This window comes from Pygocentrus nattereri, chromosome 4 (assembly GCF_015220715.1).
Source record: "Pygocentrus nattereri isolate fPygNat1 chromosome 4, fPygNat1.pri, whole genome shotgun sequence".
Taxonomy (NCBI): domain Eukaryota; kingdom Metazoa; phylum Chordata; class Actinopteri; order Characiformes; family Serrasalmidae; genus Pygocentrus; species Pygocentrus nattereri.
Window position 1 is genome coordinate 5,550,249 of NC_051214.1, and position 16,530 is coordinate 5,566,778.

At 40.9% G+C, this 16,530-nt stretch overlaps 1 protein-coding gene across 1 annotated transcript in view; it reads left to right on the forward strand.

Annotated features, from left to right (window-relative positions):
- The window catches only part of LOC108444155 (protein tyrosine phosphatase non-receptor type 14), a 50,203-nt gene extending 36,044 nt beyond the window's left edge, over positions 1-14,159 (forward strand). Inside the window, exons 14-19 of the mRNA XM_037537579.1 lie at positions 3,755-3,898; positions 7,110-7,328; positions 9,867-9,995; positions 10,167-10,401; positions 10,908-11,071; positions 12,647-14,159. Of these exons, the coding sequence (XP_037393476.1) occupies positions 3,755-3,898; positions 7,110-7,328; positions 9,867-9,995; positions 10,167-10,401; positions 10,908-11,071; positions 12,647-12,775 (1,020 nt within the window). The 3' untranslated portion in view covers positions 12,776-14,159. The remainder of the gene's footprint in view (positions 1-3,754; positions 3,899-7,109; positions 7,329-9,866; positions 9,996-10,166; positions 10,402-10,907; positions 11,072-12,646) is intronic.
- Positions 14,160-16,530: the final 2,371 nt, after the last annotated feature.

Sequence of the window (16,530 nt, forward strand, 5' to 3'; positions counted from 1 at the left end):
ATAACAAAACAATGTGTGTGTCTGTCTAGAGTGTGTGTGTGTTTGTGTGTGTGTGAGTGTGTGTGTAGGGGTAGTGTATATGGAGTGCATGTATACTGTGTGTGTATGGAGCATGTCTGTACAGTGTGTATGTGTGTAGTGTGTTTGGATGTGTGTGTGTAGTATGTGTGTAGAGTATGTGCGCAGAATGTGTCTGTAGACTGTGAAGAGTGTGTGTATGTATGGTATGTGTGTAGAGAGTGTGTGTATGTAGAGCGTGTGTGTACATGGATTTCATATATACTGTGTGTGTATGTAGAATGTCTGTAGAATGTGTGTGTGTGTGTGTGTCTAGTGTGCGTGTGTACTTGTATAGTGTATGTGTGTAGAGTTTGTAGTGTGTGTGTGTGTGTGTGTGTGTGTGTGTGTGTGTATGAGGGTATGTGTGTGTGTGTGTGTGTGTGTGTGTGTGTGTGTGTGTGTGTGTGTGTGTGTGTGTGTGTTAGTCATGAGCTGAATACACAGCTGCTAATTGTGATTAATCTGGGAGTTGGGAGTGTAGGGTAACGGTAGGTCTCCTGTGTCGGACTCTAATCTGGATGAAATGCAGGGATTATGTGTGGAGCGTGTTAAAGTCTAACCCATTAAGACTGCAGTGTAAATGTGACACTGCAGGTAGCACCAGCCTTACCCCAGTTCAGTGAACGCCTCATACTGTCCTGCTTCTGATTAGCCCTGTTCCTAGTTTGTATGCTACTGTTCAAAAATTTGCAATCACTTTTCATATTCATCATTTTTTATATGATATATAAGTCGTAAACTAGATGTAATGTGGTATTTTCAGCTGCTTTCCTTCATATTCTGAGCATATATTTAGATTTTTTTGTCAAATTACCTGCCTGGAGATCACCACTTTTTAAATATGAGGCGTGGATATTAATTTTAATACAACTTTATGCAGGATATTAAAGAACGTCATTCTTGATATAAATATTTTTTAGAACATTCTTGATGTTCTGGTGGTTTTTTTGGTCATTTTGGAATCTTTCACAGCTCTGTTCATCATTCTGGACACTAAATCTTACATTTCCTCACAGCTTTCTTCTAATAATTAAAAAAGTTGAACATTGTGAGAATATTAACATCATTTTTTGCTTTTATTGTTTTTAAATGGTTGAAAACAGCGAGTAAACCTTTGATAAGTACTGTATGGGTGTTGAATGTGGTTGCTGTTGCACCTCGACCGCTTTGAAACCGAATTTCGTGTTCGGACCTGTCTGTCTGTTTGACACTCCCATCATTGGAGCCTCTGTCACTTCACTGTGCCCACACCTTTCCATGATATCTTAATCGATCATTACTGTGTGCACATGTGAGTGAGTCTGTGTGTGTGTGTGTGTGTGTGTGTGTACGTGTGCGCAGTTGTGTGTGTGTTTACACTCACTGGTCATTTTATTAGGTATGTTGTATCTGCAATCATTGTCCACTTTATCAGCTCCACTTACTGTATAGCTGCACTTTGTAGTTCTACAGTTACAGACTGTAGTCCATCTGTTTCTCTGTGGAATTTGTTAGCCTCCTTTAGGATCCAGCAGGCAAGAAAAAAGACGCTCAGCATAACATGGATGAAGGAGATTGAAGGGACCTTCAAATGTGATGGTTTGTCTCTACAAAGATCAGAACTGTCCAGGCTGTGGTCTTTTCTGAGGTTCTTTATGTATGGGAAGGCTGGACAGTTAGAAAGCAGAACATGAAAAGTATTGATGCCTTTAAACTTGATTGGTGAAGCTGTTTGGTGGTTGGTTAGTGTAGTGGGTAACACCACTGCCTTCTATGCTGTAGAGTGGGGTTCAATCCCTGCCTGGGTAACCACCCTACACTGTACCAATAAGAGTCCTTGGGCAAGACTCCTAACACCACCTTCGCCTACCTGTGTAAAATGATCACACTGTAAGTTGCTCTGGATAAGAGCGTCAGCCAAATGCCGTAATTGTAAATGTTTGAAGGTATTAAAGGGGAATTCCACAAATTTTTCACAATTTCTGAATAATTCAGTCCTTGAGATGTAAACAGAGTAATTTAGAGTGGTTTGATGTGAAATGGTTCATTGTAGAGAAACTGACTCGGTTTCTTTACAGTGGTGGTGATAGGAACCAGGGGTCACCATGTCAACAACACAAAAATAGCCATTTTATTTACTATCGAAAACCACCAGTGAACCAACACGTCTTCTGACTGTTTACGTGCTAAATTGATGATGGTAAAATAGTGAAAAAATGCAAATGTACGTTTTATTTGGTGACTGTTTTGCCTCACAACACTCTGCACACACTCTGCCATGAATGGGTTATAATAAATGGATTAACATTTTATGCCAAAACTATCATAAAACAAAGTAATAGCTTTCTGTGACGGAGCTCAATAACCTCAACAGACGTCTGGTTACTATCTCCACCACTGCGAACAATTCCCGACACGATTCTCTAGGGCAGAGCATTTCGCACCGAACCACTCTGAATGACTTTATTTACATCTACACCTTTTAATTATGTGGGATTTTGTTAAAAAGTCAGAGTTCCCCTGACTAAAGATTGCCGACTAAACTAAGCCTCGCCTCTTTCTTGAAGCCCAGATAGCCACACTGAAGCTCTCCTATGTTGGACATGTTATGAGAAGAACCAGTTAACTGGAAAATTATATTCGGAACAGTTAAAGGTAAAATATGAAGAGAACAACCAATAATTAATGGATGAAGACAAATCATGAACCAGAAAACAGAAACCGGAGACAGGACGTCCTGGAGAAACACTATTCATGTAGTCACCAGGAGTCTGGACAAACCTGATGGCACTTATAATAATAATAATAATAATAATAATAATAATAATACTTAACCCCACTCTTCAGGACTAAGATGATGGTGGATCATCCCTAGCACTGCAATGCTGATCCACTCATACCAGCGCAATACTAATTCACGAATTTGCTTGTTCACACCTTATTCATTTACTAATATTCACACCAGTGTTTGGGTTTTTGTGACTTTTGCGTCCTTGTGTCCAGCTGGTTTCACAGTGCATGAAGTGGTGGTCCTATGGGGCACCTGACCTTTGATCAATGGACTAAATAAAGGCTAACAAATTATACAGAAAAACAAATGGACTACAGTCTGTAATTGTAGAACTACAATGTGCACCCATATTGTAAGTAGAGCTGATAAAATTGGCAGTGAGTGTAGATACAGGTAGGTGTGCCTAATAAAGTGGTCAAGAATTGTGTGTGTGTGTGTGTGTGTGTGTGTGTGTGTGTGTGTGTGTGTGTGTGTGTGTGTGTGTGTGTGCCGGTCAGTGCCTAGCGGTGTTGTTTTGGCAAGTACAACATGGGATCTTAAAATTAGCTGAGATTAAGAACTATAATCCTACAGACAGGCTTGCAGAAATGAGGTCAGAGTAGAGCGAGAGCGAGCAAGAGAGAGAGAGAGAGAGAGAGAGAGGGTGAGTGGGCGAGGTGCAGAGTTTATCGTTAAATGAGCTCAGAAGGTGTCTCACCTCATTCTGTAGCCAAACTCTGAAGCACCCGCTATTCTTATGCCATAGAGAGTGACAGAGAGATAGATAGAGAGAGAGAGAGGGAGAGAGAGAGAGAGAGAGAGAGAGAGAGAGAGAGAGAGAGAGAGAGAGAGAGAGAGACTGATTGTAATATTGCATCAATAAGACAGTATTGTGTGTTGTCGTGGTTTGTGATAATGACAGCTGGTTTCTCCTCTTTGATGAAGACTCTGGAGAGGCAGAAGCTTTCAGCCGATTCGATGAAGAGGCCTCTGATGATGGCGGCTCTGAATGGACTCTACGTAGCCCGCATGCCCGTCCCGGAAAACCCACACGAGGACGCCTCCGCCAAGGCCAACACAGATGAACGGGTAAGATACTCTACAAAACTTTATACCCAGAACAAGTTCAAATCAAAAAGTACCAAAATCTTGGACCTGGACGAAGATAAACATCCAGTGTAGCTGTAGGAATGGGTCTTCAAGAGTGACTGGCTGTTAGCATTAAGCCACTGAGATCATGTTAACTGTCATGGAGTTTATGGAGTTTTCAGGAAAGACACATTTTGTTAACTATTATGTTCATTTTTCATAAAGTACAAACACAGTAAAGCAGCATGAAACTAACACAAGGTAATTGTCATGTCTTGTTCCGTTATATACAGTGTTGTGTGAAAGTTTTAGGCATCTAAGCAAATTTTTATACAACTGATATCAGCAGTGAATTTATCACATCATTATTAATATTTTATCAATTTTGTTTATTAAAATATAAACATATAAACACAAACTACACAAATAAATAGATTTTGAAAGTGTGTCCTGGGTGCCTAAGACTTTCGCGCAGTACTGTAGTACTGTTTTTTGAATGTTTTTGATGTGCTTCTATTTTCTTGTTGTGGTTTCATCCATCGGCGTTCTATTACTATATCACCCACCACGCGTTACACAAGTACGTCATACAACCTTTGAAATCAGAACTTCTGGTTTAGCCGTTGGTTCTAAAGAAATAAAAACACAAAACAGGTAACCAAGACATGTTCTCAGCCACAGAAAGCAGCTAAATTGAGATGTAACTAGGTAGCTTGCAAGATTTTTCTCATCTGACGCGTCATTTTTGTCCCTCAACTAATCCATTTCCTCCACTGTAAAGATGATCTGAGGAAAGCTAGTTAAATGAAAATCAATAAGATCATTCTAGCACTAACGTCAGCTATCTGACTTGCTTCTGCATTAGTGCTGTAACATTAGCTAGCAAGCCAAACAGGCTACCTGAGATATCAGTCTCCAAGCGCACGTAGTCTTTTAAAAGGTTCTCACACCTTTAAAACACCTCTTTAGAAGGGGTTTTAGTGATTAGTCAGACTGAGAAACATATACTTCACTACTGTTGACAGTATTGGTGGTTGAATTCTTAGCATTAATATTAGCTATTTGGCTTCCTTCTGGTTTAGCCCAACCACATTAGCTAGCAAGCCAAACAGGCTACCTGAGCTATCAGTCTCAAAGCGCACGTAGTCTTTTAAAAGGTACTCACACCTTTAAAACACTTCTTTAGAAGGGGGTTTTAGTGAATAGTCAGACTGAGAAACATATACTTCACTACTGTTGACAGTATTGGTGGTTGAATTCTTAGCATCGATTTTAGCTATCTGACTGGCTTCTGCATTAGTCCTGTCACATTAGCTAGCAAGCCAAACAGGCTACCTGAACAATCGGTCTCAAAGCGCACATAGTCTTTTAAAAGGTACTCACACCTTTAAAACACTTCTTTAGGAGGGGGTTTTAGTGAATAGTTAGACTGATAAATATATAGCATGTACCACTACTGTTGACAATATTGGTGGTTGAATTCTTAACATTGATGTTAGCTATTTGGCTTCCTTCTGCCCAATCACATTAGCAAGTGAGCCAAAAAAAAAAGACGAATGCTAGCAACCTTACCTCAGATATCTAGCTCAAAGCAATAGTAGTGTTTCAAACACTACAAAGCCACAAAATGGCTCTCAACTTTCAAGAAAGGATTTTAGCCAGTATTCAAACTGAGAAATCTTGCTGTAGCAACTGCTTCTTCATAACCACATAATATAGCCCAAGCTTGGGCGAACCGACCTCTAGTGCAGAGTCAAAGCAATTAAATCAGCTTCCTTCATTGTTACTGATGTAATATTATACTGCTGTATAAACAGAACAAATACTGCTGTAATACATTATTCGTATTTACTTGAGTCTGTGTGAGTGTGTGTGTGTGTGTGTGTGTGTGTGTGTGTGTGTGTGTGTGTGTGTGTGTGTGTGTATGTGTGTGTGTGTGCGCGCATTCGGAGGCTGATTTGTGGGTTTGGATCGTATGGTATGCCTGTGTCTGGGCCACTGAGCGTTTGGAATGTACGGAATGTTTCTGCAGAGAAATGAGAAATCCCCTGTTGGCTGGAAAACCCTAAAATCCCTCAGAAAACCCTGAAATCCCTAAGGAAACCCTACAATCAGCCAGAAAACCCCAAAAATCTCCCAGAATACCCTTTAATGAGCCAGAAACCCCTAAGATAAGCAGAAAGCATCCAAGAAAAAACATCTGTTTGTTGGCATTGAGAGCCGAACCCAAAGGCATAGAGGGATCCTATTGACTGCCTGCTTTCTCCATAGCTGGAGCCGCCTGTACAAGGGCACATTGGATTGTAGGAATTGTAAAAGTTGGTGTAAACAGATCCTGATTTTAGAGATTGAATCATGAAAGGCACATTTGAGGAATCATGAGAGCATAGTGGAAGGAGTGTCTTGACTGTCTACGGTCATGTGGCCTGCTAAGCCTGACCTGGCAGTTAATAATTAGTAGATAATCAATACAAATAGTGCAGCTAAACATTCAAATTAGTGCTTGGTTAAATTGTTATATTCTGCTTAGAGTGAAAGCACAAGCACCTTCTGGAACCTTACTAGACTCTATAAGCCTGCAATCAGGTACACTTAGTGTTCCTTCACTTCAGGATCTAGCATTTTATTAATCCACTAAATAAATAGTTTTCTGTAAAACAGGAATAAAAGGCTATTGAGGCTGGGTGTGTTGATCTGTCTTTTATATGTATATCTTTATATGTGTGTATATCTGATTCTTTAAAATGTATTGGACTTTTTAATCAGTTAAGCCTTTGAAAATGAATGATTTTGTAGGCATTACAGCTACACTTGATGCCTCACTTCATCAAGTTCATTGAGGCTCACGTCTTGGCCTCCTCCTCTGTTACAGATTTCTATCTCTCTGTGTCTCTCTCTCTCTGTATCTCTCTCTGTCTCTCTGTGTATCTCTCTCTCTCTCTCTCTCTCTCTCTCTCTCTCTGTATCTCTGTGTATCTCTCTCTCTCTCTATCTGTATCTCTCTTTCTCTGTGTGTGTCTCTCTCTCTGTCTTTCTCACTCTCTTTCTCTCTCTCCCTCTCTCTGTATCTCTCTCTCCATCTCTCTGTGTCACTCTCTTTCTCTCTCTCTCTCTCTCTCTCTCTCTCTCTCTCTCTCTCTCTCTCTCTATCTCTCTCTCTCACTCTCTGTCTCTATCTGTCTCACTCTCTTTCTTTCTCTCTCTGTCTCAGTGTAAGCATCTGGAGCTGAGGCTAGAAGAGGAGTGTCTCTTCACCGAGTACGAGCAGATTCCTAAAAAAAGGGCGGAGTGCAACCTTACTACGGCCATGATGCCCGAGAACGCCGAGCGGAACCGCTTCCGAGACGTTGTCCCATACGAGGAGAACCGCGTGGAGCTGGTTCCAAACAAAGAGAACAACACAGGCTATATTAATGCTTCGCACATCAAGGTTGGTGCTGGTTTAACATCTAGAGCAATTCTCCACTGTTGGGCTTTAGTCTAAAATCACCATTTGAGCAATTATTGACGTATTCATCAATTATTGAAGCATGACTTCTTCAGAGTTGACTAATGTTGATGTTCAGGCTCAAAAACAATTAAACAAATGAATGTAGAAAATAAAAAGTTCTACAGAAGATCTAAAGCTTCAAGAACCGCTGCTGTGTCCAAAGCTCTTTCGGGAGCAGGCTCTATTCTGTCCTTTCTTCTAGTCGCACTAACCCTTAGCTACTAGCTCCATTATCTAAGGAGAGGAGTGTATTTGCTGCCATTTGTCCACCTGCACAGCTGCTCTGCTACATTTTGTTTCTATAGAATATCAGAAATGTTGACGCCATCCCTTGATTTACTAAGTACACCCTCATTAATTAATTAATGTACAGAGATCAGGCATAAAACTGTGACCACCTAATTGTTTCTACGCTCACTGTCCATTTTATTTGCTCCACTTACTGTATAGGTGCACTCTGTAGTTCTACAGTTACAGACTGTAGTCCATCTGTTTCTCTGGTACTTTGTTACCCCCTTTTACCCTGTTCTTCAGTGGTCTGGACCCCCATGGACCCTCACAGAGCAGGTACTATTAGGGTGGTGGATCATTCTCAGCACTGCAGTAACACTGACGTGGTGGTGGTGGTATGTTAGTGTGTGTTGTGCTGGTTCGAGTGGATCAGACACAGCAGTGCAGCTGGAGTTTTTAAACACTCACTGTCCATCTCCTACCTTGTCAGTCCACCTTGTAGATGTAAAGTCAGAGACGACAGCTCATCTGCTGCACAGTTTGTGTTGGTCATCTTCTAGTCCTTCATCAGTGGTCACAGGATGCTGCCCACAGGATGCTTTTGGCTGGATATCTTTGGTTGGTGGACTGTTCTGAGTCCAGCAGTGACACTAAGGTGTATTAAAAAATTCCAACAGCACTGCTGTGTCTGATCCACTCAGACCAGCACAACACCCCACCATCACGTCAGTGTTACTGCAGTGCTGAGAATGATCCACCACCCAAATAGCATCTGCTCTGCGAGGGTCCGTGGGGGTCCTGACCACTGAAGAACAGGGTAACAAAGTATCAGAGAAACAGATGGACTACAGTCTGTAACTGTAGAACTACAGAGTGCAGCTATACAGTAAGAGGAGCTGGTAAGATGGACAAAAAGCGTAGAAAAAAGGAGCTGGTCATAATGTTATGCCTGATCGATGTACTGATATATTATTACTTGAGACAGTAATGATAGAGTGGTATATATACACCACCATTTACGCTGGCTTGAAGCTGTGCACTGAACTATGAAGTGAAGATGTCATTCTACTATTATGGGCTCTGGACAAATGGGCTCTGAATGTTCATGTGTAACTTCATCCAAGTTTAAACTACAGTCTGTTACATTTACTAACATGGGTAAAGTTGTAACACCAGTGAGCAATATAGTCTACTGACTATTATCTTGCCAAATAGTGAACCCACATTCATCTATACCATTAAACCTCCGATTTTTTCTTATTTACAGTCGTGTGCAAAAGTTTGAGCACGCCCCTGTCAAATGATGTTTTGTTGATTGTCTACGTAAAAGTAGAGACTCGCTTCTGCACATTCTAATGCATGTTTGCTGCTATGTTTAACATAAATCCTAAAACGTGGCCCTGGCAAAAGTTATGGTACACTTTACGTTAAATCTAATTTGGTAAACTAATCATTTCATGTCATTTGTTAAACTCAAACTGAAATCGTGCACTAAAATTCGTACAACAATGCCTTATTTATGTGTGTTCCCTGTAGAGGGCGCTTTATCATTTTCACTTAGAAAGTCAACAAAATAAAAAGGGTCGTTTGACTGGGGGTGCTCTAACTTTTTCACACGAATGTATCTTTCTTTGTCCTTTCCATCAGTCAGCACTAAACCTGTCCCAATTGTATATTCATCACATGTAACAGCTTGGTTTTATGTATGAGACATAGCTGCTTATTAATGATTATAGGGGGTTTATGACCTTAATACTTACCATTAATAACAACTCAGACATAAATGCTTTATAAGGGTGGTCTTACTGTGACCTGATACCCTTTCTTCCATTGAGATGTCCATATCTCTATTTTTTAAGGCGTTATGTATAAATAAATAATATAAATAATTGTGTGAAATAATAGTTACTTCACATTAAAATAACAATTTTCCTGCACAGCATAACTAAAAATCGCTGTCTTTGTTATATTATTGTTTTATTGGTTCATTTGTGAACAGAACGAAGACACACCTGATTTTTCTGTAGTTTGTTCTTATTTTGAGCTCAGTTTCACTGCCTAGAAGCTGTGAAACACTGTTTGCCACCACAATGGTATTTTGACCCAAAGTAATGATTGGATGTAAGATGAGATGATGCTGCCCCCTAGTGGATGATGACTTAATCATCCTCGTGTTTGTGTTTCTGTGTGTGTGTGTGTGTGTGTGTGTGTGTGTGTGTGTGTGTGTGTGTGTGTGTGTGTGTGTAGATGATGATCAGAGGGGAGGAGTGGCACTACATTGCCACGCAAGGGCCTCTTCCCAACACTTCCCATGATTTCTGGCAGATGGTCTGGGAACAAGGGGTCAATGTCATTGCCATGGTTACAGCAGAGGAGGTACGGTCAATGAGAGTATGTGTGTGTGCGTGCGTGTGTGTGTGTGTTGCATTTGCATTTTCAATAAAGCAGCCAATTGTACCTGATAATTATATGTCTGTGTATATTCTATATTATATAATATTGTAATACAAGTTTGATGATATTATTTTTGGTGGCCTGTCTCTGCAGGAGGGAGGTCGCTCTAAGAGTCACAGGTACTGGCCTAAGTTGGGCTCAAAACACAACTCTGCCACACACGGCAAGTTCAAGGTGACCACCAAGTTCCGCACAGACTCGGGTTGCTATGCAACAACAGGGTTAAAGGTCAAGCACCTACTGTCCGGTCAGGAGCGGACCGTGTGGCATCTGCAGTACACCGACTGGCCTGAACATGGCTGCCCAGAATATGTTCAGGGCTTTCTTTGTGAGTTTAATTCATTTATTTATTTATGTGTATTTGTTTGTTTAACAGTGACAGTTATTTACTGCCCTTATAATTAGCCAATATAGCTGAATTTCATCTGCAGTTGCTTAGCAGGTGTGAATATTGTGAATTAGTTGCTGTGGAACCAAATTCAACTTTATTCAAACTATATAATAACTAATAACTAAATATATATATAATATAATAACTAAATAATAAACCGTAATATGTAGTAAGCCTGAGATTTTAATGTATTAAAGCCTTATAGCTACAGTTAAAATGTTAGACATCAGATTGGGCCAAATTTGATTAAATAATTAAACCATCATTTTAAGTTAGAAATGACCACATTTCAATATTATTGTCTCTTACTGTATCATTGGTTGATAAAAGGCTTGATAATGGCCTTAAATACATTTATGTTAACAAACATCTGCATCTAGATTGGTGGTCCATGTTCACCAGTAACCAGTTCTGACCACTCTTCCATGATTTCTTCACCTCAGCATATCTGGAGGAGATTCAGTCAGTGCGTCGACACACTAACAGCATGCTGGACACGTCGAAGAGTCCAAACCCACCGGTGGTTGTGCACTGCAGTGCAGGCGTTGGCCGCACCGGTGTGGTCATTCTCACTGAACTCATGATCAGCTGTCTGGAGCACAATGAGGTAATACCACCATCCACCACTAGGGACACTATCGGTTTAGCTTTCATTCCAACATCATCCGTCTGTAGACTGAGAGAGTGAGCAGCAGTTCTAGGTCTAGTTCTAGTCATGGGGCCACACGTGAATTCATTGGGTCTGTTAAGTCAAGGTGCAGGTTTGTAGCGAAATTTACTGCTAACAAAGTCCACATGCCAAAATTCCTGTAGTCCTTGTTCATTTAACATCTGGAGTAACTGATTACACAAGCAAAACAAGCTAATGCAAACATGGGCTTGTTGTCAGTTGGACAATATTGGCGAGCTCACCATCACCCCCTGCTTTAAACTCTGCCTTCACAAGGTGCCAGATTAGTTTAGGAAATTCACACTCATGTGTTCCCATCTTTAAAATTCTAGATTCCTACTCGCATTTAGCCCCAAAAGTTGTTAATTGTCCTGATCTGTGCCAGATCACTAGGACAGTACAGAGCTGTGCCACCTGGGATAAAGCTACCACCTGGGAATGGCCTAGCAACACCTTAGCAACCCCCTGGGATTGCATAGCAATGGCCTAGCAACATCTTAGCAACCACCTGGGATATGGTAGCAATACCTTAATAACCACCTGGGATTGCATAGCAATGACCTAGCAACATCCTAGCAACCACCTGGAGTAACATGGCAACACCTTTGCAACCACATGGGATTGCATAACAATGGCCTAGCACCATTTTAGCAACCACCAGGGACACCATAGAAACTCTTAGCAGTATCCACCTGGGATTATTTACCAACACCTTTGCAGCCACCTAGGACTGCATAGCAATAGGCTAGCATCTTAGCAACTACCTAGAATACTATTACAACTCCTTAGCAACCACCTGGGATTGCATAGCAATGGCCTAGCAACATCTTAGCAACCACCTGGGATACAAAAGCAACAACTTAGCAAAATCTTAGCAACAACAGCAGTCATGGGCTGGAGGTTGGGGAACCAGCCTCATGACCGGATGGTCGTCGGGTCAATCCCCAGAGTCAACAGCACTAGGCGCTGCGGATTGGGCTGCCCACTGCTCCGGGCAAGTGTGCTCACTGTCCCCTGGTGTGTGTGTGCTCACTAGAATGTATGTGGTGTTTCACTTGGGTTGTTGGATGGGTTAAATGTGGAGGTGAAATGTCCGCGTTGTGGGACTAATAAGGGTTAATCCTAAACCTGGGATTACTTACCAACACCTTGGCAACCATTTGGGATCGCATAGCAATAGTGTAGCAGAATCTTAGCAACCACATAGGACGCTATAGCAATACCTTAGCAACCACCTGGGATTGCATAGCCATGATCTAGCAACATCTTAGCAACCACATGGGATACAAAAGCAACATCTTAGCAACCACCTAGGATACAAAAGCAACATATTATCAACCACTTGGGATTGTATAGCAATTTCCTTGCAACATCTTAGCGACCACCTGGGATTTTATAGCAATGGCCTAGCAACATCTTAGCAACCACCTGTGATACAAAAGCAACATCTTAGCAACCGTCTGTGATAACATTGTCTCTCTCTCTCTCTCTCTCTCTCTCTCTCTCTCTCAGAGAGTGGAGGTTCCTGTAATGCTGGGCCGGTTGAGGCAGCAGAGAATGCTGATGGTTCAGACGGTCTCTCAGTACAAGTTTGTGTATCAAGTTCTTATCCAGTTCCTGAAGAGCTCCAGACTCATCTGAGTCAGACTGTGCGTGAGTGTGTACCTAAGTGTGTGTTTGCGTCGGATACTCAGTCGCCCCATCCCGATCCAGGTGCTACTGCTGCGGTGATCTGCCCGCCATTGCCTTTGACTTAAAGTCTGGACACCCTGGCCAAAACTTTGACCTAAACATTCATAGCTGGTTTTGGAACACCTGGGAAAAAAGGCCTGGCGTACCGAACTGATACAGCCATTATGGAAAAGCATCCCTAAACAAAGTCCAACCACTATAAACAGCTGGGCTTCAAGCTGAGATACTTTGGAGAAACGGAGTTGAACTCTTCAAGATCTCGATGTTATCCTTTTCTTTAAAATAGGGAGTAAATATGGATGTTTTTGCTTTGTGAAAATCAAATCAAAGCAAAGCGAGAGAATCTGAGGAGGCATCTTTCTAATTTAATACAGAACTTTTTAAAAAATTGCCTGGATGAAAGTATCTTGGACATTTCACGTTATTTCCTCAATAATCAAACGTAAACTGTAGTGAAAAAGCAGGAGTGTACATTTATTTGAATTCTGCATATTTCAGAAAGCCTTTAAGGTCCATCACTGTGCCAGCACAATGAAAAATCTTTGTATCATTCATTTTAATCCAGTGTTATTTATTATTATTATTTTTTTTTTTTTTTTGGCAAAATTTCAGGAGAACAATTTTATATATATTGGGAGAATATTCAAACATAATTTACAACATATGGGAAATTGGTGTACGGTGTACAGATTCTGGCGGCACATTGATGGACTTGGTTAAATAGCGTAAGAACGAGATAATCAGATGTACCCGCTGCTGTAAACAGCAGAAGGCAGAGGCCGTTGTAACATCACACTGTGTGATTTATTCTGATTCTGAGGCAGTTTGGTGGAATTTGCAACAAGTTGATGCAGCCAAATCAACTTAGGGTCCACTGAAACTGCCTGTCATTGAGATGCATTACTAAAGGGGAATTCCATCACAATTCCAAAGTTGTCAACATTTTTGCAAAGTCATTCAAAGTGGTTTGACATGAAGTGCTCTGCTCTAGAGAAACCTATTTGTTCACCATGGTGGTGATGGGAACCAGACGTCTGAAGAGATTAATGCCTCTAAAAGTTCCCTCACAGAGTTATTACAGCAAATGGTTATAATATTTTGTTGATGCTTGAATCATCGTTTTGCAATAGTTTTGAAAAGGTTTTGTCCTAAAACACACGCAAGATTAGATTAGATTAGATTAGATTAGATTAGATTCAACTTTATTGTCATTTTGCAGAGTACAGGTACAAAGCCAGTGGAATGCAGTTAGCATCACAGTTGTGTCCACTCACTGTCCACTCTAGATGCTCCTACCCTGTCGGTCCACCTTGTAGATGTCAGAGACGACAGCTCATCTGCTGCTGCACAGTTTGTGTTGGTCATCCTCTAGTCCTTCATCAGTGGTCACAGGACACTGTTGTCTGGATATTTTTGGTTGGTGGACTATTCTCAGTCCAGCAGCGACACTGAGGTGGTTTAAAAACTCCAGCAGCACTGCTGTGTCTGATCTACTCAGACCAGCACAACACACACTAACACACCACCACCACTTCAATGTTACTGCAGCGCTGAGAATGACCCACCACCCAAATAGCACCAGCTCTGTGAGGGTCCATGGGGGTCCTGACCACTGAAGAACAGGGTAACAGAGTATCAGAGAAACAGATGGACTACAGTCTGTAAATGTAGAACTACAGAGTGCAGCTATACAGTAAGTGGAGCTGATAAAGTGGACAGTGTGTGTGTGTGTGTGTGTGTGTGTGTGTATGTGTGTTTATTGCAGACATCATGACGACTGTTTTCTATCATTGGCACTGCAAAGAAATCAGAGTTCTCTCACCAAACCACTCTGAGTGACTTATTTACATAAACTTTTTACATTTCACTGGTTGAATTTGGCTGAAATGTTGAATCTTTTGGACTTTGGAATTCCCCTTTAAGACTAAACCCTTACCTTTGTCCTTTCTGGAATGTCCAGATGTAACCGAACAGTATATTCAAGCTGTGCATAGCCGTTCATGAAAGCATTTTGATATTTAATGCTTTCATTTGTTGTGATTTTCACTTTAATTTATTATTCTCCATTTGTGTGTCTCTCTCCGGATCTCTCTTTCGTCTCTCTGTGTTCAGTAATGAAAAAAGAGGCCAAAGCCTAGGATGTATTAGACTTCATGACTTTTCATTCCGTTGCATATTTGATTTTAAGCTACCCCGGTTATAGAAAATTTCCTGTTTTTCAGCCTGATTTGCCACGTATGTCATGTTCAGTCACTTTTTTTCAACCACACATTTACTGCAGAGTAGAGCGGGGTCGGTTGGCACAGGTGTCCCTCTGAGCCGTATATTTCAGGCTTACCATACAGGATAAGCTAACTGGCAGCAAATCTTCAAAAAATCTAAGCTAAAATACAGACACTTTCAGGGGTTATTGGGGTGGTTGGCACAACTTTTAGAAGTTATAAAGCGACAGTTTCATAAAGCAAGGCAACAACCCTGAACTTTTTATTTAAACCAAACCACGAATGTAAAATAATGTTTCATTTATTTTATCATTGCCTTGAACTGCAGGACAGTAAGAACAGCAACAAGACCACTTTACCTATTTAAAACTTTTCCTAAAGTGCCAGAGTTCATTATACACAATATATATTTTTCTATTTAGTGATTTAAACACTGTCTTGTTAAAATAAAACATACGTTGAAATAAAACTAGTTTTAAAAATGTTTTGGGAGTAAAGTTTAGATGTAAGAGCAGATTTATTGTAAGTTTAATGTACACAGTGATGTAGTACAGGACTGCATTCAAGTTGTGTTACACTCTCCAAGGGTTCTTTAGCAAAGGCAGTGGTTCTGTGTAGGACCATGAACACTCAAAGAACCATTTGCATGCCTAAGTGGCTCTTTTAATGGTGAAAAGGTTCTTTGGATTGATGTTGAATGTGTTGCACGTAAACCTTTTTGTATATAGAACCAAAAAAAAGGTTATTATTGTTATAAGCTTGGCATCATAACAATAGCAGAACCCTTTTGGGTGCAATAGAACCATATACAACATGCTCTTCATTCATCTGAAGAACTGTGCAAAGAACCCTTTAAGCATGCAGATGGTTCTTTGAGTGTCCCTGGTTCTATATAGACTCATCGTCTTTACTGAAGAACCCTTGACGAATGATCTTTTTTGAGAGTGTAGCTATTTATTGTGTGTGCAGTGTGTCATTAAGCAGTAGAACCCAAGAGGGAGTGTGTTATCGCGAAATAACGTCACGGCTGTGATTTGGTCGATCATCATAGCCGTGATGTTAAAGTGTTCTATCGCTTTTATACAAGTTAAATAAATAAAGTAAGAAACAAATAAACTGGGCCCACTCGCTGCTCAGCCAGCAGTTCGTTCTCCAGCTCCTTACACTAAATTCCCAAGCTGTCATCACCACTGAGCAGCTTTTCTGTTTTTTATTGGGTCAGTTTTATGGCTCAGTCTGATTTGGTCAGACTCTGAAGGTCAGACTCCACGTTTGTCGAATGGTGTTGGGTTCATTTCTGACTGATTCCAGGTTGTTCAACTGTTCTTCTGTCACTGACTGAAAAGCTGCTCAGTGGTGACGACAGTTTGGGAATTTAGTGTCGTCTCGTCTTCAGAGTCGGAACCAAATCGACCGTTGGTCAAATGTGATCTTAACAGTGTCCGTTTTCTGTTTGTGGCAAAGTCAGAAGTCAAAACGTTC